The sequence below is a fragment of the Podarcis gaigeae genome (genome assembly GCF_964106915.1).
Source record: "Podarcis gaigeae genome assembly, chromosome: 14".
Classification (NCBI taxonomy): Eukaryota; Metazoa; Chordata; class Lepidosauria; order Squamata; family Lacertidae; genus Podarcis; species Podarcis gaigeae.
Genome location: NC_139690.1, coordinates 34,343,687 through 34,367,975, shown reverse-complemented (window position 1 = coordinate 34,367,975; position 24,289 = coordinate 34,343,687). Strand labels below are relative to the sequence as shown.

At 43.6% G+C, this 24,289-nt stretch overlaps 1 protein-coding gene across 17 annotated transcripts in view; it reads left to right on the top strand.

Moving 5' to 3' along the window:
• The first annotated feature begins 237 nt into the window (after positions 1 to 237).
• The window catches only part of RBFOX1 (RNA binding fox-1 homolog 1), a 1,459,852-nt gene continuing 1,435,800 nt past the window's right edge, over positions 238 to 24,289 (top strand). For 6 of the 17 annotated variants that reach the window (XM_083710871.1, XM_083710861.1, XM_083710862.1 and 3 more), the window contains exon 1: positions 241 to 650. In XM_083710871.1, coding sequence (XP_083566997.1) covers positions 396 to 650 — 255 coding nt within the window. In that variant the 5' untranslated portion in view covers positions 241 to 395. Of the gene's footprint in view, positions 651 to 24,289 lie in introns of all 17 variants that reach the window. The other 11 variants (XM_083710895.1, XM_083710882.1, XM_083710892.1 and 8 more) reach the window with 5 other exon arrangements.

Sequence of the window (24,289 nt, the reverse complement as noted above, 5' to 3'; positions counted from 1 at the left end):
CTATTTTGATAGAACCAGAAATGTATAAACACTGAAACTGAGGATTTAGTCAAAGTAATCATTGTTGGGGGAAATGATCAATATCTGAAAGGTTATTGCATGTGTGTTTGGGAGAGAGATATTAAAGTTTGTGCCCTGCCTTGTGCAGATACCGCTGCTGAAGGAATCACTCTAGCCAGCAGCAGAGGGAGCTAAAGAAATGGAAGTGACAAGCTTTGCAAAGGCACTGAAACACCAGCTAAATTTTTAAAAGAAGCCTGTGCATATCGGAGAGAGCAAGGCTGGCAGCTCTCAGAAGCCCCAAATCTTCCCCCAAAGAGGCAGCTTCGCTAGGCCAAAATAATACTGGAAAAAAATAGAGTAAAGTGCACAACCTTCCTTGTTCTTTTTCTAAAATGTCCAGTCCTGCTAGCAGCTTGGAGGAGGCAGTGAAACAGAGAGTCAGAGATGGCAAGATGAGGCGAGAGGAAGTGGAGGATCCACAACCCGAGGGGAAGAGATTGAAGCTGGGGAACGATGGAGGAAGCATTGGAATGAAAGGAAGAGAAGGTGGAGAAGAGGAGGAGGAGGAGGAGGAGGAGGCAAGGAATGGAATGGCTTCCTTGGGCAGAGAAGAGTCTGGGACCCAGACAGAGGGAGAAGGCCAAACTGTGAGTAAAGACATCGGAACTGGTGGTGTGTGAATGGGGGTGAGGCTTAAAAGATGACTTTTGGGGGACACACAGATAACTTGCATTTGTGAAGTTGATCAGGTTTTGCACTAATGATTCTGTCCCACCTCGTCAAGAACAGCCAAATGTATGTTTTGAACCATTGCTCTTTTCACTCTGAGTTTGCAAGGTGTGACACTGACCTCCTGGTGAATGTTTTGCGAGAGTCACTCGCTTCCGAGAGACAAGTTTCCCAGTCTGCTTCCTTCCACTCTCGGTGGGACAAGGGAGGAAAGTCCTGAGTGGGCTAGGGGCTGCCGTAGTGGTCCATCACTCTAGGCCCTTCGCTTCTTCCTAGACTTGGGAAGAGGAGTCAGAGCACCTCGAATCTGGCAGAAGAGTTTGGTGGGTAGTGGGGCATGTTCTTAAGGGACGGGGGAATGTTCAGTTGGCTTGTGACTTTTCCAAAAGAAAAATCACATTAGGTAGGAGAACCAGTCTTTCTATTTATTTGTTTTTAAGTCTCACCATCATCTGAGTTTCTCAGCATAAAATGTGTTGGTATGTGTTCAGCGTCTGTGCTTGATGGCAGGTGCTGGGGATGTAGCTCAAAAGCCTGTTTTGTTTTGTTAAATAAAGAAAATGAAAACAGATGGGTAGCACTTGACAATTTCTTTGAAACACAGACAGGTGAGATGCTTGCTTCTGCCTGTTACTTTCTGCACCTGTGTAGGTCTTAGCTCAGCTATTCCCCCAAATGGGGAAAGCAGAGTTTCCTAGGTGAGCTCATTGGCAGGATGGGAAGTTTGTGGTGGTGTCTCATTTTGAAAAGCATGGTTTATCTCCCCAATCTCTCTCCTGCCCACCCGCCCCCAATCCTGGGTGCCTTTCTTGAACTGAGATCTGCTTCCTTGCCAGATAAGAAATCAATGACTGATACATGCTTTTGGAAGGATTTACAGACCATGCTAATTTGAAAGTCAGAGAGTGTTTTTTTGCTTGATTCATCCCGCTGGCAGGATTATTTCTCTGAATGCAGCTGTTTTTTGCCTGCCTGACAGCACACAATTAGTATTTAACACATCATCGTTGGTGTACAACGGCAAGGAGCAGGCATGACATTTCTCTTCTTATCCCTCTCTGCTGCCTTGCATTTGGTGTTTGTGTACTGTTCAAATTCATGGGAGAACTCTGTCTGTGTTGGATGCTGCGCTGTCAAACTGTAATTGAACAGATCTTGTTAGTAGCTGCTGGAGAATGAAAGTCAAGTTGACTGAACCTCTTAAATGAAGGTGTAATTGAGTGGGATTGGGAAGTTACTAAACCAGGCAAAACATTGAACAGATCTGAGGCAATGGCTAAAGAATATTTCTTGCTCCAGTCTGTAAACTGCATGTTTTTCCACACCCTTCCATTTTCCCAAGCTGTCACTTCAGGAGTAACTTTTGACAGGGTCATGCTTCTGTTTAAGGAGGAGGTACCAGGAAATTGTGGTGGTTTTCTAAGATACATTTATATCAAAGTTGAGCAGACAGGCAAGGCATCTTTAAATCTATCCTGTGGGGAAGATTCAGGGCAGACCAAAGGAAAGTATGTAGTTAAACTTGGGAATTTCCTCCCAGAAGAGGTTATGATGACCACTGACTTGGATGCCTTTAAAAGAGGGTTAGACAAACTGATGGAGGATAAGACTATCAGTCTTTGCTAGCCAGGATGGCTAAATGTTCTACCTCCATTGTTGGAGCCAGTGTATTTCTGAATATTAGTTGCTGCTGAGTGGAAGAATGCTACTGGGCATGGTGGCTGTGTTCTGTCTCTGCTGCTGGAGGTAGCATGCCTCTGCATATCAGTTTCTGGGAATGACAGGTGGGGAGAGAGTGCTTCCCAGCTGAGCATCTAGTTGGTCGCTGTAAGAACAGAATGGTGGACTACAGATGGGCCTTTGGTCTGATCCAGCAGGGCTTTTATGTTATTGGAGTAGCATCAGTTCCCATCAAAGCAACAACATGTGTTTTTCATAAAGTACAGATCTGTTAATATCGGCTCCATATTGCAGGTAGGGAGGGAAGATGTGAGACTGAGGGACTTGGCTTGCCCAAGGCAGTTGACTGACTCTCTGGCATAGGTGAAATTCAAATTGGTGCCTTTCTGATCCGTTGTCTAAGTTCCCAGCTGTTAGGTTATAGCAGCATTCCAGATCCTCCTTATAGACCAGGGCTATCGGACTGGTGTTTCTCCAGATGTTGTTGGACTACAACTCCCAACATCTCTTGACATTGGCCATGCTGGCTGCAGTTGATGGGAGCTGGAATCCAACAACATCTGGCAGGCTGCTGGCTCCTTCTGATCTGATGTGGAGATGTATAGACAATAGTGTTTCACAAATGGACAGGTGAGTTTGCCTCTTTGTTCATTTTCTTTCATTGCTTAAAAAAAGAGGTTTTGAAGCGAAGCTGCGCTTAAATAGTAAGGGAATTCCAGTCAATCTCCCACAATGTTTCACAAGAAGAAATCTATTCTCAGTCTTGCAACTGGAACATTATCTATCTAATATTCCCAAAGGCTTGAGGCAGAGCAACAATTAGAAGAATGATTAAATTAAATGATCCCCTCATTTCCTGACTAAAGCTCAAAACTTCTAAAGGGTGCTTAGTCTTGGACTACTGTGGGAAGGTACATTTGTTATTAAGAGTTGGGAAGAGGAAGCCACCAAGAACCCATCTCTGTGTGTGTAAGTTGCTCCCTACTTATGTGGGGGTTACGTTTCTGGGTACCATGTGAAATCATGTATAGTAGGGAACATAATCTAAAAAGCCTGTAAAGACCCTCCAAACCTCTGGGAACCCTTGAAAAACCCTTGAAAAAACCAGCAGCACTTAACTAGATTGGCATGAATGGTGGCAATGGTAGTTCTCAGTCTTCCTCATCACTGAAATACAATGTGGGAACAACAACAAGCAGGGTAGACCGGTACTCCGAAGTGCCTGGCTATGATTCAGAGGTAGACAGATACCCCAAAGTGCTGGGATTGTTAGCCATTTTCCTGTTCTTTTTGCTCCATTTTTGAAGTCCGTCCCCCCCGCTCTTTTTTGTGTCGCTTTTGCACCTTTTTGCAGTTTAATTAGATTTATTTAATTATTTTTCTGCAGCACGCTTGAGTCGAACCCATGTAAGTGGGGGAAACGCCTGTATTGTTAAAAGCAGCCTTCCCAGACCTCCATTCCTCCAGGTGTTTTGGACTATAACTCCCATCAGGCTCCTGGTCTAGGATGCTGGGAGTTGTAGTCCAAAGCCACATAGAAGCCACCAGATATCTTAGGCTACAACTTCCATCACCGTCAGGGTCTAGGATGGTGGGAGCTGTACCCCAAAACATCTGGAAGGCATCAGGTTTGAGGATATGTGAGTGTCTGTGGTGTGAACTTAGACTCATAGAGCTGGAGGGGTCCCCAGGGCTCATCTAGTCCAACCCCCTGCAATGCAGGAATCTCAGTTAAGCATCCATGACAGATGGCCATCTAACCTGTCCTTAGAAACCTCCAACAAAGTAGAGTACTAATGGGGGTGAGATAGTCAACAAGGAATGTTTGGAGAGACTGTGGTACCTCTGGTTGCGAACAGGATCCATTCCAGAGGCCTGCTCGCAAAACGAAAAGCCCGCAACTTGAAGCACCATATCTGTGCAAGTGTGCTGTGTGATTTGGCACTTCTGTGCATGCGTGAGCGGTGAAACCCGGAAGTAACCCTTTCTGGTACTTCTGGGTTGCCGCGGGACGCAACCTGAAAAAACGTAGCATGAAGTAAACGTAACATGAGGTATGACTGTACAGACAGACAATGGCATAAGTCTGTCTCTCATTACCTAATCCTTGCAATGCCAGTTCCAGGTTTTGGAGGGCATTTGGGCAAGGCACCATCCCTGGACACAGTGTGTCTACATTTTCACCAGCATTCTTGCCTGCTACTCATCTTTCTTCTCATTTGCTACCACCTGCTTGCTTGCCCTCCTTACTGCTGTCTGGGCCAGAGTGAGAGATGGTGCAGAGAAGGAGCAGGTCCAGGGGGTTCTTGTCATTTGGCCACACTGTTGGGGCACTGGCAGATTCCCAATGATGCAGGCTGTTGGCACTGTTGCTGCTTTTTACTGAAGGCAGAACCACAGGAAGTTGCCTTACACTTCATCAGAGCAATGATCCATCTAGCTCAGTATAGTCTACACTGACTGGCAGTTTCTCTCCAGCGTTTTAGATCAGGAGTCTTTCCCAGCCCTACATGGAGATGCTAGGAAGTAAACATGGGGCCTTCTGCATGCAAATCACATGCTGCCCCACTGAGTTGTGGCCATCCTTCCATCTCATCCAAATTCAGATTCAGTCACTGACCCTGAATCTAGTCCTCGATGTCCAGAAAATTCAGGTGACTGTGATTTCTCTCTGCATTTGTTTGTCAGGCGGCAGGAAGGGGGAATATGCCAGGAGAAAGTTTGAATGAGCATCAGTTCAATGGCTTTGCACTCTCTCTCTCTCTCTCTCTCTCTCTCTCTCTCTTTAAAAAGGGGAATCTTTTGAGCAAATTTAATAGCATTAGAAGTCCAGGAAATCAATGGGTGCACTGTAGAAAGATTTCCTAATAGTCCATAATGATTTCTATTAACGAAGTGCGGGTTTTTTTTAATAAAAAAGCCTTTATTGGGCTGTTGTAAAAGAAATCCCACATTTTATAACTGTTCTTTTTACAAATGTTTGCTTGTTTGTGGATTCTGCAGCAGCAGCTCTTCTTGGGGGGTAGAAGCAAAGGAGCACCCCAGGCTGTTCCGACTTTGCTAACCAGAGTGCAAAACTTCCCATTGATTGTACTTGAAAAAGGGCGCATGAGGAGCAATCCCCATGGGGCATAACAGAGCCATAGCATGAATCCTGTTCTGCTTCCATGCAACTCTTCTGTGGATACTGCTCCATCAGCCTTGGTCTGCCTTCGGATAAGCCACACTAGCCTGAATTCTTCCAATAAGTCTATGCGGTGGCCTTGGCTGTCGGCTTCTTCTTCTTCCTCCTCCTCAGTTTCAGTTTTGCCCTTGTAGAACTCAACAGGGGAGGAGAAGGATTGGGGACAAAGCTAGAGTGAGCTGGGTTTTTCTTTCATTGACTCTTCTGCCACCTACTGTTAGCCTCCCTACCTTGCGCCCCACCAGTCCCAATGTGACCAGCCGTCAGTGCAACTCCTCCTCCTTCGCTCATTCATTGGCTGTTGCTTTGCCTATCAATGGCTATGGCTTGACCCCCTATTGGCCTTCCACCCCATCAGTCCCAGGGTGCACCAGCCACTGCCACAACTCTTCCAGTCTTTCCGTACCCACAGAACATGAACTCAGGGTGGGGGAGATTGGATCAGGATGTGAGAGATAATTTCAGGCCTCCTGACCTCAGTAATATACTGAATTCACAGGAGTGAAACCTGAGAGGGATAGAACAGGATTCTTGTGGATTTCTACTAGAGAGCCACTCGTTCATGGTTGCTGCAATAGTGGCAGAGCTGGGTCCTGCCAAATATTTGGGTGTTTTGCTTGGCAGGTTCTTAATCACTTAATCCCTTTGATCTGCAGAACTGGCACTGCTATAGGTGCCATATAATACTAGTAAGAAATCAATATTTTAGTGTGGTAGCACTCACACTTTGCAACGCTCTGCCTATTGGCACCAGGCAAGTTCCTTCACTGTATTATTTTTAAAGGTAAAGGTAAAGGGACCCCCGACTCTGGGGTTGCGGCGCTCATCTCGCTTTATTGGCTGAGGGAGCCGGCGTACAGCTTCCGGGTCATGTGGCCAGCATGTGACTAAGCCGCTTCTGGAGAACCAGAGCAGCACACAGAAACGCCGTTTACCTTCCCGCTGGAGCAGGGAGTTGGCAGGAGCAGAGACCGAGCAATGGGAGCTCACCCCATTGTGGGGATTCGAACTGCCAACCTTCTGATTGGCAAGTCCTAGGCTCTGTGGTTTAACCCACAGCACCACTTGTGTCCCTTGTTTTATTTTTGGCACCTGCTAAAAACCATTTTTTTTAAGTCAGCCTATCCAGACATGTCATGTGTTCTATTCCAGTTTTTAGGTTATTGTTGATGTTAATTATTTCTGAATATTTTTAATAGTTGTTTTTAACAATTTTACTGTTTGGTTCTTTTTGTAAACTGCTTTGAGGTACTCTCTCTCTCTCTCTCTCTCTCTCTCTCTCTCTCTCTCTCTCTCACACACACACACACACACACACACACACTCAAGTCATTTATAAGTTTTATGAAATAAAATAACAACAAGGCTTAAACTGTAGCCAGGTTTCTCCTGTTCCACCAACAGGGATGTATGTCCTGTTGGAACACCCCCTGCCCTAAGCTCAGAGAACAACCCTAACTAGGAGTCACCACCTCCTTTACTAGGTCCTTCTGGATTAAATGACATGGCTTTGCCAGGCTCTTCAGCTTCAAAAGACGTACTCCATAGACAGCCCCCATTGCCAATGGCCCATCCAGTCCAACAGCCTGTTCTCAAAGTGACAGATCAGAAGCCCCAATGGGAAACCATCAAAAGAGGACATGAGCGCATCAGCTTAACATTCAGCTAGGGCTGGAGTTCAGTATAAGCTTGGCAAAAGCATGAGTAGTGTCTCATTTCTGCAATCTCTGATATGAGCCTAATTCATGTATGGTAAGAGAGGATAGATCTTTGGAGGCCCATGAATTCTAAGTGTATGTCTTTTGCATTGCACCCAGCTCTGGCTGGTGGATCTAGCAATTCTAGGCTGGATCTAGACACATCAAAGTAGCGTTTCTGTTTAAAGCGTTGTAAATTTAAACAGAGAAAACAGGTAGAGAAAAATGGGGCTCCACATCACCCTCTGGTGGCACAATGTTATATCGCATATACAACGCATATAAATCACCTTTTCTTTGCCAGTCTAGCTGAAACAGAGCAGATTCTCCAGCCTTTCCCTGCATTAGGGAACTCTGCTTCTGCTGCTGATGGCAAGACACTTTCATCTTTTGCATCTTTGCTCTCCCTTACACAACTTGACAGGAGCCAAGGCTGATGTTTAACTGGAAAATAAATGAATATATACAGTATCAAGGGTTGGGGTTTTTGTGTGTGTTTCTTTTGGACAAGAAATTCATTTCAGGTTTAGGAAGCTGAGCAACACTTGGGTACTTTCTGGGTTGTGTTTTTAAGAAAGTTGTGATGAGAAGAACCCGGCAAGTGAGGCCAATTGATTTCCTGCCAATTCTGGCTTGTTTGTAGCTAGTACATTTTCTCCTCTCTGGGAGCTAAGTGTTAAAAATATCAAGGAATGGGGCTTTCTCCACTTCCCCAGGGAAGCTGCTCCACAGCTTCATCATTCCTGCTGTTTTATTTTACATTTCTTGCAGTGTCACTTCTTTTAAAGATGCAGTGCAGTTGCAAAGCAGGCACCATCTCTATTTTACTTCCTTCCTTCTTTATTTATTTAAGTAATTTCAAAAGAGTTTACTCCAGCCTCCCTGCCCCCTTGAAAGGGGAGGGTGCTGTGCTCTAGATGGTGTTGAGCTAATGCAAAGCAGGGCTGGGCCAGATCTCACCACCAGTGCGGGTCAACTTTGCAGGTGGGCAGGAACATCCTCCCTCCTCATTTCTCTCTGTCAGTGCCCAGCATGGAAATGCAGCAGGCTGCCATGGGAGGATAGTAAAGTAAAGGGACCCCTGACCATTAGGTCCAGTCGTGACTGGGGTTGCGGCGCTCATCTTGCTTTATTGGCCGAGGGAGCCAGCGTACAGCTTCCAGGTCATGTGGCCAGCATGACTAAGCTGCTTCTGGCGAACCAGAGTAGCACGCGGAAACACCGTTTACCTTACCGCCAGAGCAGTACCTATTTATCTACTTGCACTTTGCCGTGCTTTCAAACTGCTAGGTTGGCAGGAGCAGGGACCGAGCAATGGGAGCTCACCCCGTCGTGGGGATTCGAGCCACCGACCTTCTGATCAGCAAGTCCTAGGCTCTGTGGTTTAACCCACAGCGCCACCTGTGTCCCTGCCATGGGAGGATACAAGTGATCTATTTCTTCTCCAAGGTTCTTACCCTGGCTGAAATGAAGTGGCCAGCCTAGGGGCTCAAAGTGAGAAAGAGCTAGGCGAGTGGTGAGACATATCTCACTGCCCCGGTGGGTGTAGAGGTCCTGTCCCAAATTTGGACTTTTATCAAGTCTCTTCCCCCTCCATCCCTAGTAACCAGTGGCTTAGTTACTCTACTCCACCACCTTCCACAGCACTTGGTTATCTTGACTGCAGGCTGTCAGCCCATGGTCAGAGAGAACACCAGCTTTCCCTAGGGAAGGGTTGTAGATCAATCACAGAACATCTGCTTTTGTGCACAGAAAGCCCAGGTTCAGTCCCCAGCATCTCCAGGCAGGGCTGAGAGCTTGCTGCTAGTTAAGTAGACAATATTAAGCTTGATGGACCAATGGCCTGAGTTGGTATGGCAGTTTCTTACGTTCGTCAGGAGCATCCATAGATCAGTGAACAAACACCAGTGTTGCATGCAGAACTCCCAGTTTTAATCTATCGCATGTTGAGATAGGTCTGAGAGAGACCCATGCCTGAAATGTTTAAATTGGCCCCAGTGCCTGTAGCTTTCACAGAAACTGAATGTGCTTCTTTGCTTAAGGATTGTGGCCATAATTGCACTACAAACACTTACTCCTACTCATTTATCTGCATCAAACTGCCATTTAAGGCACGACAGCAGGGTGGGTCAGTTGGCAGCCTTGGCTTGGGATGAATGTGGAAAGGCTGATTTTGTTTTGTTTTGTTTTGTTTGCTACATTTTAGTGCCAGGAATATTACGCCTTTGCTGAGGACATTTCAGCACCCGGGATAGCAGCAAACCTTTTTAAAAATAAAATACAAACAAACCAGAAGCCATATTTGGTTTTTTTACAATGGTTTGATGAAGGGCTAGAGTTCAGTGTCAGAACACATGCTTTGCATGCAGAAAACCCCAAGTGCAATTTCCAGCATCTCAGGGCAGGGCAAGACCCCTGTCCCAAATCCTGGAAAGCTGCTAGACAATACTGCACTAGATGGGCCAGATTCAGTTGCTGGAAACTGCAGGTGGCCAGAGTGCTGTTGCACTCAGGTGCTACTTGTGGGTTTCCAATTGGCAACTGCTTAGTTCCTGTGAGAACAGGATGCTGGGTTAATTGGGCTACTGGCTCGATTCAGCAGGCTTGTCTTCCATTCTTAGGGCAGCTTCCTATATTACTCTGCCTTGTGTGTGATGGGAAGGCCCAGCGGTTACATCCTGGGCTGTGCCCAAGTCCGGGTTCTGAGCCTGAATCCTCACATTAGATTTGTGCAGGTAGAAGAAGACTACCCTCTGCCAGCTGCAGACTGCTCAGCATGACATCTTATGTTCTTCTGTGCCATTTAGCAGCCAACGACTTAGAGACATTCCCCTCCCACCCCACTCACAAAGTTTTTATGGCCAGTTTCCTTTGTATCAATTTCCAAACGTTTATGAAAATTACAATCTTCAATAACCATTTTCCCAAAGATGAGCTGTTGAGCTAGACAAAAGCTGCAAACATTATGCAGATGGCTGCAAATGGGTTTCTGCCTCACTGCAGAGTCTTTCTTTTTGCAAATGGTTTGGAGGAAATGGAATGGAATTCTTGTGTGTGTGTGCAAGTTGTGAATGTATTCAGAGACAATTCCAGGGGTGTCCTTTTGCCTCCCCCTGCTGCTGCTGCTTCTTCTGCTGGTGGGATGAATATGAAACTCTGGCTGAGAGGTTGCAATTATAGCATTGTTAGGAAGTGCTGAGCAAGACATTAGCTGGTCACTTGGATTGGGTTCCGTCATTTTTCACAGAAACACAAAGAAGTTCAAAATGATCAAAACTATTAGCATTTTCCTTGCACCAACTGAGTTCCCTTCAGAGAAGGCTGCACATCAGATGTAAAACTTTGGACAATAGTCTACCTGAAATTGGTCCTTATGTGAGAGATGAGAGGAGCAAAAGTCTAGGCTCAAAGCCTCTTCAGCAATGAAGCCTATTGGGTAGCCTTTAATTAATCAACAAAACAATTGGTTTAATTCAAGTTATCTCTTGGGTGTAGAATGGGTTATAGCCATTTCCCCAAAGGCAAATGTTTTTGTCCACAAGACTAGATGGATGGAGGAGGAAATGGACCGAGTGTGCATTTAAAGACAAACTTAACTACGGAAATTCATGCCTTCCAGAACAAAGAGGCAAACTGAAATGCAGCAGTCTTATGCAAATTGCTCTTCTCTGAATTTTGTGATGCAGTTCTCCAGCCAAAAATGCATGTGTGCATTTATATTAGTGAAAAGAACATGCAATTTGAAAATTGCTTGGAAATTGTAGGCAAAATTGCATACAAACATGTCTATATAAGGAGAAATTTGCACTAAACTGCCGATGAATCTTCATGAGAGTTTTTAAAAATAAAAGTCACCAACAGATGTGGAAATGTATGGAAATGAATATAAGATTTGAAAAAATGAGAAACTTAGAAAACTGACATGGACAGATTTTTCTATCCCTAAGTGAGGAATCACCCAAATTGCATGAAGGAATCTTGCACCTGCAGAACTCTGCTCATGAAACTCCTATGCCCAAACTTTGGGATGCACATTCTCACTGCAGCCCTGTACAGTGTTACCTTGGTTCTCAAACTTAATCTGTTCCGGAAGTTGGTTCCAAAACCAAAGCGTTCCAAAACCAAGGGACGCTTTCCCATAGAAAGCAATGCAAAATGGATTAATCTGTTCCAGACTTTTAAAAACAACCCCTAAAACAGCAATTTAACATGAATTTTGCTACCTAATGAGACCATTGATTCATAAAATGAAAGCAATAATCAATGCACTGTACTGTAAAATAAATAAGCCAGTATTGTAGATGATAAAAATTAAAATTAAATTTTTTTCTTACCTGCACTGATGATAGTCATTGTTTGGATGGGGGGCTTTTATCCATTTCCGCAGTCACACAATCAATCAATCAATCAATCAATCAATCAGTAGCTGAACTGGGTTCCACACGGTCACAAAAACAAATTAACTGAAAAAGCCTCAAAAACAAAAACCCAAAATAAATAGCAAAAACAAAAGCGCCAAACCTAATCAATTCCAGAAGTCCGTTTGACTTCCGAAATGTTCAAAAACCAAGGCACAGCTTCTGATCAGTGCAGGTGCCCCGGAAACAATAGCTGACAGTTCGGCTTTTGAAAAAGGTTCAAAAACTGGAACACTTAGTTCCAGGTTTTTGGCATTTGGGAACCAAGGTACCACAGTACAACAATCATGGTTAACTTGAAAGCGTGGGGCCCTGAGATTTAGCTGACACAGAGTTGGCAATCAGTAATGTTTAATCTTTTAAATTTGATTTTTCTTTTTTAAAAAGGCCATTTTAAAAAATGAGTGTCTTAGATCTACTGTTATCTGCCCCAGGTATTTGGGGGTAGAGCAAGTTCTACACTTAAGTAAATAAGTTTTTTCTACAATTATGTAATGACTAGGAACATGTGATAAGGGGCAACTTGCCTCTCTGTCTCTAGTCTGGCTACTCCCCCCTCATTGCTCTTTCTGTCCTCAGCCTCCTTCACCTGCAGAGCTGTTGAATCGCAGTGGATCCAACTTAGTTCATTTTTGTCAAAGACAGGAATGGGGAGCTCAAGCAATTGATGTTTAATTGTTTTTAAAGATTGTTCCCCTTCCTGTGTTTTTAGCTGTTTAGTTATTTTATCTGCAAGCGGCCTTGTATTCCCTGCCAGGGGAAAAAAGATGGTGAATAAATATATAATATAATAATAATGATTAGTATCACTTGTTAGTTGCTTGTTACTCAAAGGTCTCCAAGTAACTTACAACACATTGAAAAACATTGATTTAAAGACAATATACCATCAAACCTGAACAACTCATAGGAACCTTGGGCAGCATACTAGTAACAAAAGCGTCATAATCTCAGGTCACACAACAAAAAACCACCCTGGATGTGCCTAATTCCCTCCCCCTGTATGTCCAGCAAGGATTATTCCGTTCATCTTCATGTTCGTTGGTCACCCTTTCCTGCTCTTCCACAAAACCAGGAAGTCCATAGCGCAATGGCTGCCAAGCTCTCCATCATCTTCTTTGTCATGCTGGTGATGAGGTGAATGTGGTCAACCACACAGTCTGTGACGGTTTTCCAGCTGTGGTTTGATCTGCTGCTCTTTCCAAATGTAAGGACTTCTTGGCTTTGTCATTACAATACTTTCTGCCATGGGAAAGGCAGTCTTGAAATCTCTCCAGCTCTTGGGTAACGATGGCCTGGGCCATGGGAGCACAGCGGTGCTCAGTGCATTGATGCCCCTGCAGCTTTGGAGGTATTGCAGTTCTCTCAGCAGGTAGCTGCCCTGGCTGCTGCACAAATCATGATAGCTGGTACACTTTTAGGTAGGGAAGTGATGCTTTATTGAAGCTGATTAATGGTATAGGCCCAGAAGAGGCAGACCTCTTACAAGTCTATACTGGCTAACAGTGGCTCATGAAGGAGACTCTTCCAGTCCTACATGGAAATGCCAAATATTTAATTTGGGACCTTCTACATTCAAGGCAGATTACACCCCTTCCCATTGGCTACCACATGTCAGTGGGAGGACTTATTCATTTTCCTCCTCTTACATTCATATTCCACCTTCAGTCCCTCATGGTACCTGAGGCGGCATACAAAGGTGGTTCTAGGCAGTTCCCCATCTAGACGAGACCCACCGAGAATTGTTCATCCAAAACTGAGTCAGAGTTTCTTAGAAACTAATTATCAGACTTGTGTGTGTGATAGAGTCAGTGACGGAGAGAGAGAAATCCTATTTTTTATTGAATGCCTCCTGAACCTCTCGAGAATGCTAATCCTTCCATGGAGAATATTAAATGAAATGTTAGCCCCCCTGCCCTGCAAAAAAACCAACCCACCAGGAGTGCCAGCTTGGCCTCACGACGGGGTGCCTGGGACCATGGATGCCATACAGTGTGCATGGCCATGACACTGAAATTTGTGGGTGCCTGGCCCCTTCATGGGGAATTTTGTGGGTGTTCAAGCACCCAGGGTCCCAGGGAGTTGGGACCCATGCAACCAACACACAAATAGTGTATAAAATTTTGGGAGGCTACTTTTGTTCAGCCCTGAAACAACCCACACATGCTTTTATTGTGCATGCAAGACAGCATATTTTTTTTATTTCCACCCCTCTCCTAGCAAGGTGTGCATTTGAAATAAAAACTTACTAGTTTCCGTTTTTCTATTGCAGACTGGATTTTTTTTTAAAAAAGGATAACGGGTGCAAAGTTCCTTTGGTAGTGAAACATAGGAGCTGCATTGCTAACTCACCTTGTGAATTAGGCCCAGAGTGAGGTGACTAAGTTGATAGTCCAGAGAGAAAATAATGCCCCTACCCCTTGGTCAGCTGAGTAACTGTAAACAGAATTAACTCTCTGGTTGCTAAATCCCTGCTGTTGCACTTCTAACAGACAGAAGACAGAGCACTACAGGCTTTTGGCAAAAAGTGGGGCCTTGAATGATATCCCCGCCCCCCCGGAAATCTAGCTGCCACTACTTCAAGATCATAGCTGTGAATGCTCCAGCTTGTGATACCATCCCCTGATTAGATTTTCAATTATTGATTCAAGCTTTTCATTCCAGAGCTGCCCTCCCTCTCAGCTTGACCACACCCTTCCTTGCCTTGAGTTTCTGTAATAGATATAAATTGCCATAGCTGATCATTGCCTGCATTTTTATTATCTTGTTTTACTAGTTGGGATATACTGTACATTCAATGCTAACAGGGTTACACTGTTTCCAGTGAATGTCCTTTTGGTCTTTTTCAAAATTAAACATCTTAATCACAAAAAGTGTAATTTGATTTTGATATGTATGATTCATAGCTATCACCAAACAGCAATTAGATTAAGCCATGGTGAGTTGGACAGTAATGAAATTGACCATATGTGTTTTTATCGATTTAGGTTCATTGGTGAAATCTATTTTGCAATGTTGAACAGATTTTGATTTACACACACACACACACACACACACACACACACACACACAGAGCATTTTAACAACAAGGAAACACTCATTTTTCCTCTCAGACAGGCTGCACTATGCTTCACTCTGAAAGTCCCTAGGGCTGGGCTGGGCTATAACTGGCTTTCAATATCATGATATATCAAACATCATGATATATCAATATATCACGATATCTGAAATAAGGAAGGAACTACACAGAAGTGAACAATGCAATGTCCAGGCAACTGCTACTACTTAAGGGTCTAAAATGGAAAAATGATGATATCATCAATCACCTCATGGTCACTTTCAGAAGCAGGCAAGCAAAAATGAGATTTTTGGTTTCAGGCTTGGCTACCAAATGGTGGTATTCAGGACAATCCAAAGTACAGTGATGAGTCAGAGTGAATACTATGGGTTGTGTGTGCAGCTGGATGTCACAGTTTTAGGTTTCTCAGGTGAACTGTAGACAAGTCCTATGAGCCTGAAGGTTCTTGTTTCAATCATGAAGCTAATGCTTAACTTTGTGTTGGGCTATTAGGCTTAGCTTTGCTTAATTAAGGTTTGTGAAGCATCTTGCTTCTCTGATGAAGGGCATGCTGCTAGCAAGAAGGATTTTTTAAAAAATAAAACAGGCAAGTTCCTTGTCCAATCTCTTGTCAGATACGGAGGTTGACTTTGAGGGTCATGTTAAATATAACTTTGCCTGATAGTAACCATCAATAAGCTTTCAAGTGAGTGAAAGCATCCCTTGCATTTCTTTGATGATGTCCAGCAGAATGCTCATTTCCTGTTGGTAAATATGGCAGCAAAGTTCCCTAAAGATCTCTGGGGGAGTTTGAGGGAACAGGGAGTTTTGAACATACACAGCCCAAAAATTATTCTGCGGCTCAGATTGAATAGAGAGAAAACATTTGGGGGGGGGGGGGAGAGAGCAAATGCAGTTATGTGCATAGAGTGGGGGAATAGGATGTATGTGTTATGATGCCTCTAAAGTTTGTACCACTGGCTGCTTTATATAGGCTTTTAGAGAATTACACAAATCATATTTACATAAATAAATGTCTTTCAAGCCTGATATTTCCCAGATTTGGATTAAAATAATTTACAAAGTACAATATCTCTCCACCATTTGTATTACAGGAGAGGACATTCCTCTTATAGACCAAATCATACAGGCTTGCGAACTCCCACTAATTCAGGACACTTCAGAAGCTATTCCTGTATAGATGGAATACAGTGGTACCTCGGGTTAAGTACTTAATTCGTTCCGGAGGTCCGTTCTTAACCTGAAACTGTTCTTAACCTGAAGTACCACTTTAGCTAATGGGGCCTCCCTCTGCTGCTGTGCCGCCAGAGCACAATTTCTGTTCTCATCCTGAAGCAAAGTTCTTAACCCGAGGTACTATTTCTGGGTTAGCGGAGTCTGTAACCTGAAGCGTATGTAACCCGAGGTACCACTGTATATTCTTTCCATGTTCTGGCCCACACTACATAGCAATATATTTTTTAAACTGACGACACCTGTTCTGCAGACACATCACCCTCAATCCAATTCATTTCTACCAACAATGAAGAATGGCACTCCCACATTTGAATGGGGGTGTCTTTGCCATACCCCAACTCTCCCTCAAAGACAGTGCAGGATGTTTTGTCCTGAGGAAGAAGCTGGGGAGTGATCACGTGGAAAGGGGAGCCGGTCCAGTCAGTGTGGAAGACAGGGTTTATAAATAGGCTCCTCCCCCAAATGGTGCTCTCTTCTCATTGCAGTGGTCTCATTTCCTCCCTATATAGTTTGGGGGCTGAGTAAGAATTTTCAGGAGAGCTCCTGCCAACTCCATGCTGATAAGAGCCCTAAATGACATTTTTTGATCAGCTTAATTGACTTTTACTTCAGGCAGGAAAGAGAAGTTTAAGATCTGGTGGGATAAATAGCTGAGGCATTAGTGGATTTGGGGAATTCTTAGGTCAGCCAGCTCAGGCTTCACTTTGGGGGCCCTTGGAAGGACCCTTTAGGCTTGTCATGCACACCAGGGTAAACGGCAAACCAGTGGGGCCACAGTATGCTTGTCAGGTTTACACATCCAAGGTTATCATACCAAGGTGGAATAATTCTTTTCCATTCCTTTCAAACCTGTAAACATGCCCAGGACAGGGGACAGAGCTGATCCCTCCTGCCTTAGGGAACTTCCCTGCCTGGACTTTATTTTGATTAGGTGAATTAAATTTAATTTTCTTAATTAAGTGTTGCAGATCCTCTGCGGCTTTATTTTGAATAAATATAGCCTTTTTTCACCACACGTTTGGTTTCCTGAGTCCTTTTTGTGAGTGGGCTGGCAAAGTCTCAAATTAGCTCCAATCCTCAGTGTAGTCTGTCATTTCAGATGCCTCTAAAAGCCATATCCATGTTGACTTTCCCACTACAGGTGTGCCACTGGTTTTTATACTTAGAAGCCTTTTTTTGCATTAAGCAGCATATAAATAAATCACAATGCAAGTGGAAGGAGAGGATTCAGTGTGCAATCCCAGGCTGTGATCTTCCTGATCTCTGGACCCTGCCTAATTTTACATCTGCAGTCCAGGGAATGGATTTGCTATGTAAGTGTAGAATCTTCTAGTTGGCACAGTGTGGATCTACAAACCCGAAGTAAGCAGCAACTAAACTACATGACAATGAAAATTAGACTGAGGGTAATCAGATTGTTCTTGCTATGCATTTATTGCGGGTCAAATACACAATCAAGTTTGCTTTTTAAACCACAGGGCACACTAAATGAGTGATAATTACGTTTGGATTGCTTAAGTGGGTTTAAAGTGCCATGGCGGAACATCAAATGGCTATGTAGTTACATACCAATAAAGATTTATTGTCATTAAAATGTAGCCCTTGCAAGCCATCTGCCAATGCTTGGGCTCTCTATATAGAGTGATTTCTTTTCCTTTTTGCTTATGTAGCATTTGGTAAATTTATTAGCCTAAAACTTTTTCTGTGCAAATTGCAGAACTGTCCCCTAAACAGCCTCTTTGATGTGAATTTACGGTATGCCTACTTGACTGTTTATTTTTATTTTACACCCGCCCCCCACTATACGTTTAAAGCAGTATCATACAACTTTAAATAGTCCTGGCTTTCCTCAAAGAATCCTGAGAACAAACTACAGCTCCTAGAATTCTTTGGGGAATCCATTGAACTTTAAAGTGGCATCACGGTGCTTTAAATGTATGGTGGGAATCTGGCCAGTCTCTGGGTGTTCTGTGTATAGCAGAGATCAGGCACCTTTCTAAGCCAGAGGGCTACATTCCCATCCGGACAACCTCCTGTGGGCCATGTACCAGTGATGGGTGGAGCCAGACACAAAAGTAGGTGGAACAAGAAACATATATTTTACCTTTACACAGCAAGATATTTTATACATGCACTCAACATGCTCCCTTTGTCCAGATAAGTAAGAGGCATTGTCATAGTTCGGGGACACGTTTCAGCCAGATGCAACCACTCTAGGAGGGTGCAGAACAGTGCTTGTGACAAGTGTATCATGGAGAGCAGAGGTGTGGCCAGATGAGGGTGTGTGGCTCAGTGAGAATTCCAAGGGCCAGATAAAGGGGCACTGAGAGCGATTGCGTCCATCCACTGTTGGAAGCATTATGCCTCCGTATGTGAATTGCTGGGAATTTCATGGAGACAGAGTCCTGTTGCACTCAGATCCTGGTTGTGCGCTTCTCATATGCATCTGTGAGAAGAGAGTGTTGGACTATTAGCCAAATATTGTAACATAAGATAATTAGAAGTCACTTGAAAGTATCAAATAGGTTTAGGATTAGAATAAGAATGAATTGTAAAGAAATATGGATTTAGACTATTAAGAAAAGAGAAGAAGATAGTAAATTGAAAGAGTTAATTTTACTAGAAAGATGATTTTGGAGAACTGTTACTCGGTGATAAAATGAAATTCTGTTAGGGGGGATTTGAGGAAGTCAGTTAACAATGAAAGATAAATTGGGTTTTACAAGTAATATGTGTTTATATTTTTGTTTCTTTTTAGTATTGTAATGTGCTTTCTTTTGTGTGTTTTTATGTTATATTTGTTATAAATGTGGAAAACCAATATTATTATTTTTTGAAAAAAGAAGAGGAGAGTGTTGGACTAGATGGGCCATTGGCCCTGATCCAGCAGGTTTTTCTTATGTTCTTATGCTTCTTTGACTTCTAGGCTACTCAATAGGTTAAAACTATAAGGACTTAAGAGCTTGCTGGATCAGACCGATGGCTCACCTAGTCCAGCATTCTGTTCTCACAGTGATGTAGTAAGAAACTCGCAAACAGGACCCAAGCACAATAACACTCTACCCTCCTGTGATTTTGAGCACCTGGTACTCAGAAGTATTACTGCCTCCGAACATGGAGGTTGAGCATAGCCATCATAGCTCACAGCCATTTATAGCCTCCTTCTCCATGTTTAATACACACATATCTGGCTATGCAACTATGGAGCAGCAAGAGCTTTGAGACATCTCTGTAGAACAGCAAAGTAGCAAACAAGAAGGTTTCTTGGGATTGAGTGAATAGGTGGACATGCCCCAGGTGCAGGAACTCCTACCTTTTGGGGATGGACCACCCTAAGCTGTTCAACATTTTTTAGGGGAACCAATTGTAAGACAATGGTCTTGTTTTAGGAATATAAGAAGATACCTTATACCAGGGCAGACCATAAGTCTGTCTGGCTCAGACTTAGAGACTCTCCAGTATTTCAGGCAAGAGTCTCTTTTAGCCCTACCTAGAGACGTCTGGGATTGAACCTAGGACCTTCTGAGCACAAAGCAGTTGCTCTACCACTGAGTGATAGAGAAGGAGAAAAAGTCCTTTACAGTATTTATCTATTTCTCCTTTGCACACCTTCCTTTCTAAACCATTGACAGAATCAGCATTCAGAACCACAACAAATTATGTGTGCGTGTGTTTTGGAGGAAACTTGCCAGGTGGGTTTGGACTTGGTTTCAGTTCATTTTGAAGTGTAACACAAGGCAACTGCCATGTCACTCACTGGAGGAAGAGTAAAAAACAAGAAGTCATATTTCATGCAGGAACATTTGTTTAATAACACAGTTGAATGTCAGCCGATGCTTTCCGCTGTGATATTGAGCCTGAGAAATGAACAGTAAATCTCAGAGTGGCATTTCTGCATGATAAAGCGAGAATGAGTGTAGGGGAAGAAAGAGAAGAAAATCCCTCTGAGCCATTGCACTTAAAGAGTGGAAGAATTCTCCCCAGAGGCATGGGCAGTTGCTAACAGGAGAAAAAGGCCTTCTCCCTGGCCTGACATAGCATTGTGTGGGGTTACTCACCAGGAAAATTAATGCAGTTTTTGATAAGTTCAGTCTGCTATTTTGATTCAAATGTCACCCCCAAAATTATGTGCTTAGAAATATAGGGGACTTCCTACCAATTCAGACCATTGGTCCAATCAGCTCAGTATTGTCTACACTGACTGGCAGCTGTTTTCCAGGGTTTCAGACTAGGAATTTTTCCCAGCCCTACTTGGAGATGCCAGGGATTGAACCTGGCGCAGCCTTCTGAATGCAAAACAGGTATTCTGCCATTGAGCTATATTATGCATTTTGTACCACCTTTGACTGACAGGTCTTCCTTTCCTTTTTTTAATCCAGTAAAAGGAAAAAGTCAGAAGCAAAAGTTCTCTCTATCTGTTCACCCCACAGAGAATGTAGTCCATGCCAAGCAGATGCTTGTTTCTAACTGTAACTCCTCAAAACCAGGATCCCTCTGCAGCATTGATTGTTTTTGCTGTATTTCCAGACTCCCCCCACCGACACAGTTGCATAATGAAAGGCCTGTATTTGTGCTCCTTAATTACTTGGAAAGATAAGAATGTGTGCAGGTAAGTTGACCCCCAAGGCAGCAAGTCAGATTTTTTCGCCCCACCCGCATTTTTGCAAAAGTGCCTACTTAACTACTGGAAGAAAGCCTTTGAGGGGGGAATGAAAACTCTGAGGAAGCCAACCGGCTGTATGGAAAATGATGCTTTTTCTCTCCTATCCCAATTAAAGGATAGGAGAAAAAAGCAATCAGGGTAGGGCTAGAATATCTTTAGAATATTTGCACACTGAAGATCTAATTATGCTAAGTATATAGTGTTTATTTTAATTAATTTGAGAGGAATTCTATATTGCTTCATCTTAAAAGCCTCTAAGTGGCGGCTGGTCCATTAGGGAAAATGGGGCAGTGCCCCGACCAACCTCTGTGTGCCTTCCACCAGCCCACTCCTGACTGCATCTTTACGTTCTGCCAGCTGCCAGCTTCCTCCTCCTCCTCCTCCTCAGTCTCAATTTTGCTCTTGTAGAGTTCAGCAGAGAGAGAGATAGCTGCAAACTAGAATGAGTTGGCTGTGCCTGTTATTGGATCTGGCCTCCCAGTCTTCTGTTAGCTTCCTAGTCTTCCACCCTACTAGCTCCAATGGGCAACATTGGAGCAACTGGGCGTGCACAAAACAAGGTGAAATGCATTAAAAACACAGAGATCAGATGTTAAAACAACTTGACCTATTTCACCCTCCTCAACAAAATACTAAGTAAAATTATTAAATACATCTAATAAAAAAACAAAAAACCACAAAACAATTATGCATTAAAATACATGCCAAAATAAAATGACTGCAATGCCTGCTTAAAAACACACGTCCTACTTTTTTAAGGCAAGCATTGAGACCCATACAGTGAAGGCAGAGACCTAACATCAATGGCTTTCAATGGGGTTGAAATTGCATAGAAGCTGATAGAAGGCTGCAAAAAAAAGAAAATGGCTAGCCCACTGGAGGCTGGCAGAGGAGAGAAAGCGGGTAAGAAAGATAGTTAAGGTCACAAGACCAAGTTCTATAAGGGAAGGCTTAAGGATCTGGGCAAATTTAGCAGATCTGCACAAAATGGGACAGAATGGGCCTATGTCTGAGTGCCAGTGAAATTGAAATGAGATGGAATAAGACTGTCTTCAGCCAGCCCAGGAAGACACCAGAACCCCCGACATAGCAGTATGAGGGCCCTGGTTCTCCACTGCTGTGGCCTTGACTCCTTCTCTTACTCATCCACCAGCCTTTCTCCCCATTGACATTTGCTATTGGGAACGATGGGAGTTGTAGTTCAACCACCATTGATGACTTCACTAGGCCAGGTTGGGATTTGAGGAGGGGCTGCATTGTGTGCCCCTCAGGTTGTGAAGCTGAGCCCGGCATCAGCTGCAGCAGTGCTGTGCCTAGAGCAGATATTTCATCTGGCCCCTGTGCCCAGTCAGCCTTCCCACAAGGAGAATTCATTACTGTAAAGTCAGGTTACATCATGTTTGCATTAAATGTTATTTATGGTCCAGTGAAGAGAAAACAAGACGTTTATTACATTCTTGGCTTCGATGCACCCATTTGCTACTTGACTTCCTCCTTTGTACATTATGACACCACACTTTGGTTAAGTGGTCAATTGTTTCCTTGTGCAGTGAATGAAATAAGTTGCTAAGCAAGCCTTTCCCATTAAACAATCACAAGCAAGTCAGGAGCGCGAGAGCACTCTTCCTGCTTGCGGTTCCTAGCAACTGGCATTCAGAGGCATACTGCCTCCCACTTTCTGTTGTCATTTGTCTTTTGTCTTTGTGTATGTGTGTGTGATACATAAGTAGCTACCCAATCTCATGCACAGTTATGAGCCTAATGCACAATCCTATGCACAAACATAAGTGTGCATAGGATTTTAGCCTCTCTGCCTCTTTACAATGTCTACTTAGAGAGCCACGTGCCCCTGAACAGCAATGCAGTGGTGAGGAATCTAGGCTTGTCAGCACATTCCAATGCTTCTTCCTTCTCTCTGCTAGGTTTGCTCAAAAGAATGTGCAACAAGCTATATATATATATATATATATATATATAGAGAGAGAGAGAGAGAGAGAGAGAGTCCATATATATATTCATATACACTGTGTATCTATCACCTAGCTACCTATCTGTCATCTATCTTCTATGAGGAAATATTACAGTGGCGCTTTTTAGTTTAGAGAAAAGGCATGTAAGAGTCGACACTATAGAAGCATGTAACATTATGCACAGCATGGACAAAGTGGAAAGAAATTTTTTTTCTACCTCTCTCATAATTGCTAGAACTTGAAGACATCCAATTAAGTTGGAAGATTCAGAGCAGCTAAAAGAAATCTCTCTTCACAAGATACATACTTAAATTACGGAATTCGCTCCCACAAGAGGCAGTGAAGGCCATCAACCTGGATGGCTTTAAAAGAGGATTTGATACATTCATGGAGAATAAAAGGTCATCAATGACTACTAACACTGATGGCTAAATGTTCTTACTTCCACAGTCTGAGGCAGTAATACTTCTGAATACCAGTTGCTGGAAATCCTGGGTGGGAGGCAGTGTGTTTGTGCTCAGGTCTGGCTTGCAGATTTTCCATTGAGGTATCTGCTTGGTCACTGTGAGAACGAGATGCTGAACTAGATGGGCCACTGGCTTGATCCAGCAGAGCTCTTCTTATATTCTCAGAACAAGTCTGCTGTGGCCTTCCAGAGATTTGTTGGGACACAAAGTGTGTATGCGGAATATCCTTGGAAATGAAGAGATTGGCTTCATGCATCTTTAACTTCAGATGAAGGATATGCTCAAGCTCTTTAAAGTGCCATGAGCATTCAAGATTCGGCAACAGCTCTGCATAAATCATCGTTTACATCCATTTTCTTCTTTTCTGCTTGTAGATGCGCAAATAAGAATAACAGTTTCAGACATCAAATGCACACAACTCATACCACCACACATGCATTTTCTAGCACATTGTCTTTATATCTATTTGCCGTTTCCCTGGTTAGAATTGAAATACAAAAAAATAAAAAAATAAAAATAAACCCCTTATTGCCAACACTTTGGTTGTAAGACAACAGGAATGATTCATCGTTGTGATTTTGCTGGTGGTTTTGAGAGTGTTCTACTCCTGAATTAAGAATGAAGGAGGTTTTTGTAGCATCTGGGAATTTTATGCTTATGTTTCTATTGAAGAACAATAATGACTTCTATTACTTGGGCTCTGCAGTGTTAATTCAAGGCCTGTCTGAGAGAACAAGTCACTCATGAAAGGTGGATTGGAAAATCCACCATACTACCTGCAGTGAGATGTGCTGCTGTCCACTGGGTTTTGCTAACGATGCAAGGCTGCCTTTTAAAAGTAGATGCAGTGGAGGCTGGTTCCCTTGGGCAGCCTTGACCTGCTCTCACTCAGCTCCCACCTGCGTGCCTTCTTTCTTATTTACAACCAATCCCAGTGATTGCCCTTGCTGTCAGCTTCCCCCTCAGCTTCAGTGTTGCCTCTGCAGAGTTCAGCAGGGAATTGGATGGGGGATGAAACTTTAATTAGTTGGCCCTGCCTGTCATTAGTAATGGCACCACCGAATGTTCAGCTCCATGCGTTCTGCCCTACAGTCCCAGTGGGCCCCAGACCCCACTGACAACACCTCTAGAGTAACCTCTAGACTAGACCAACCTCTAGAGCA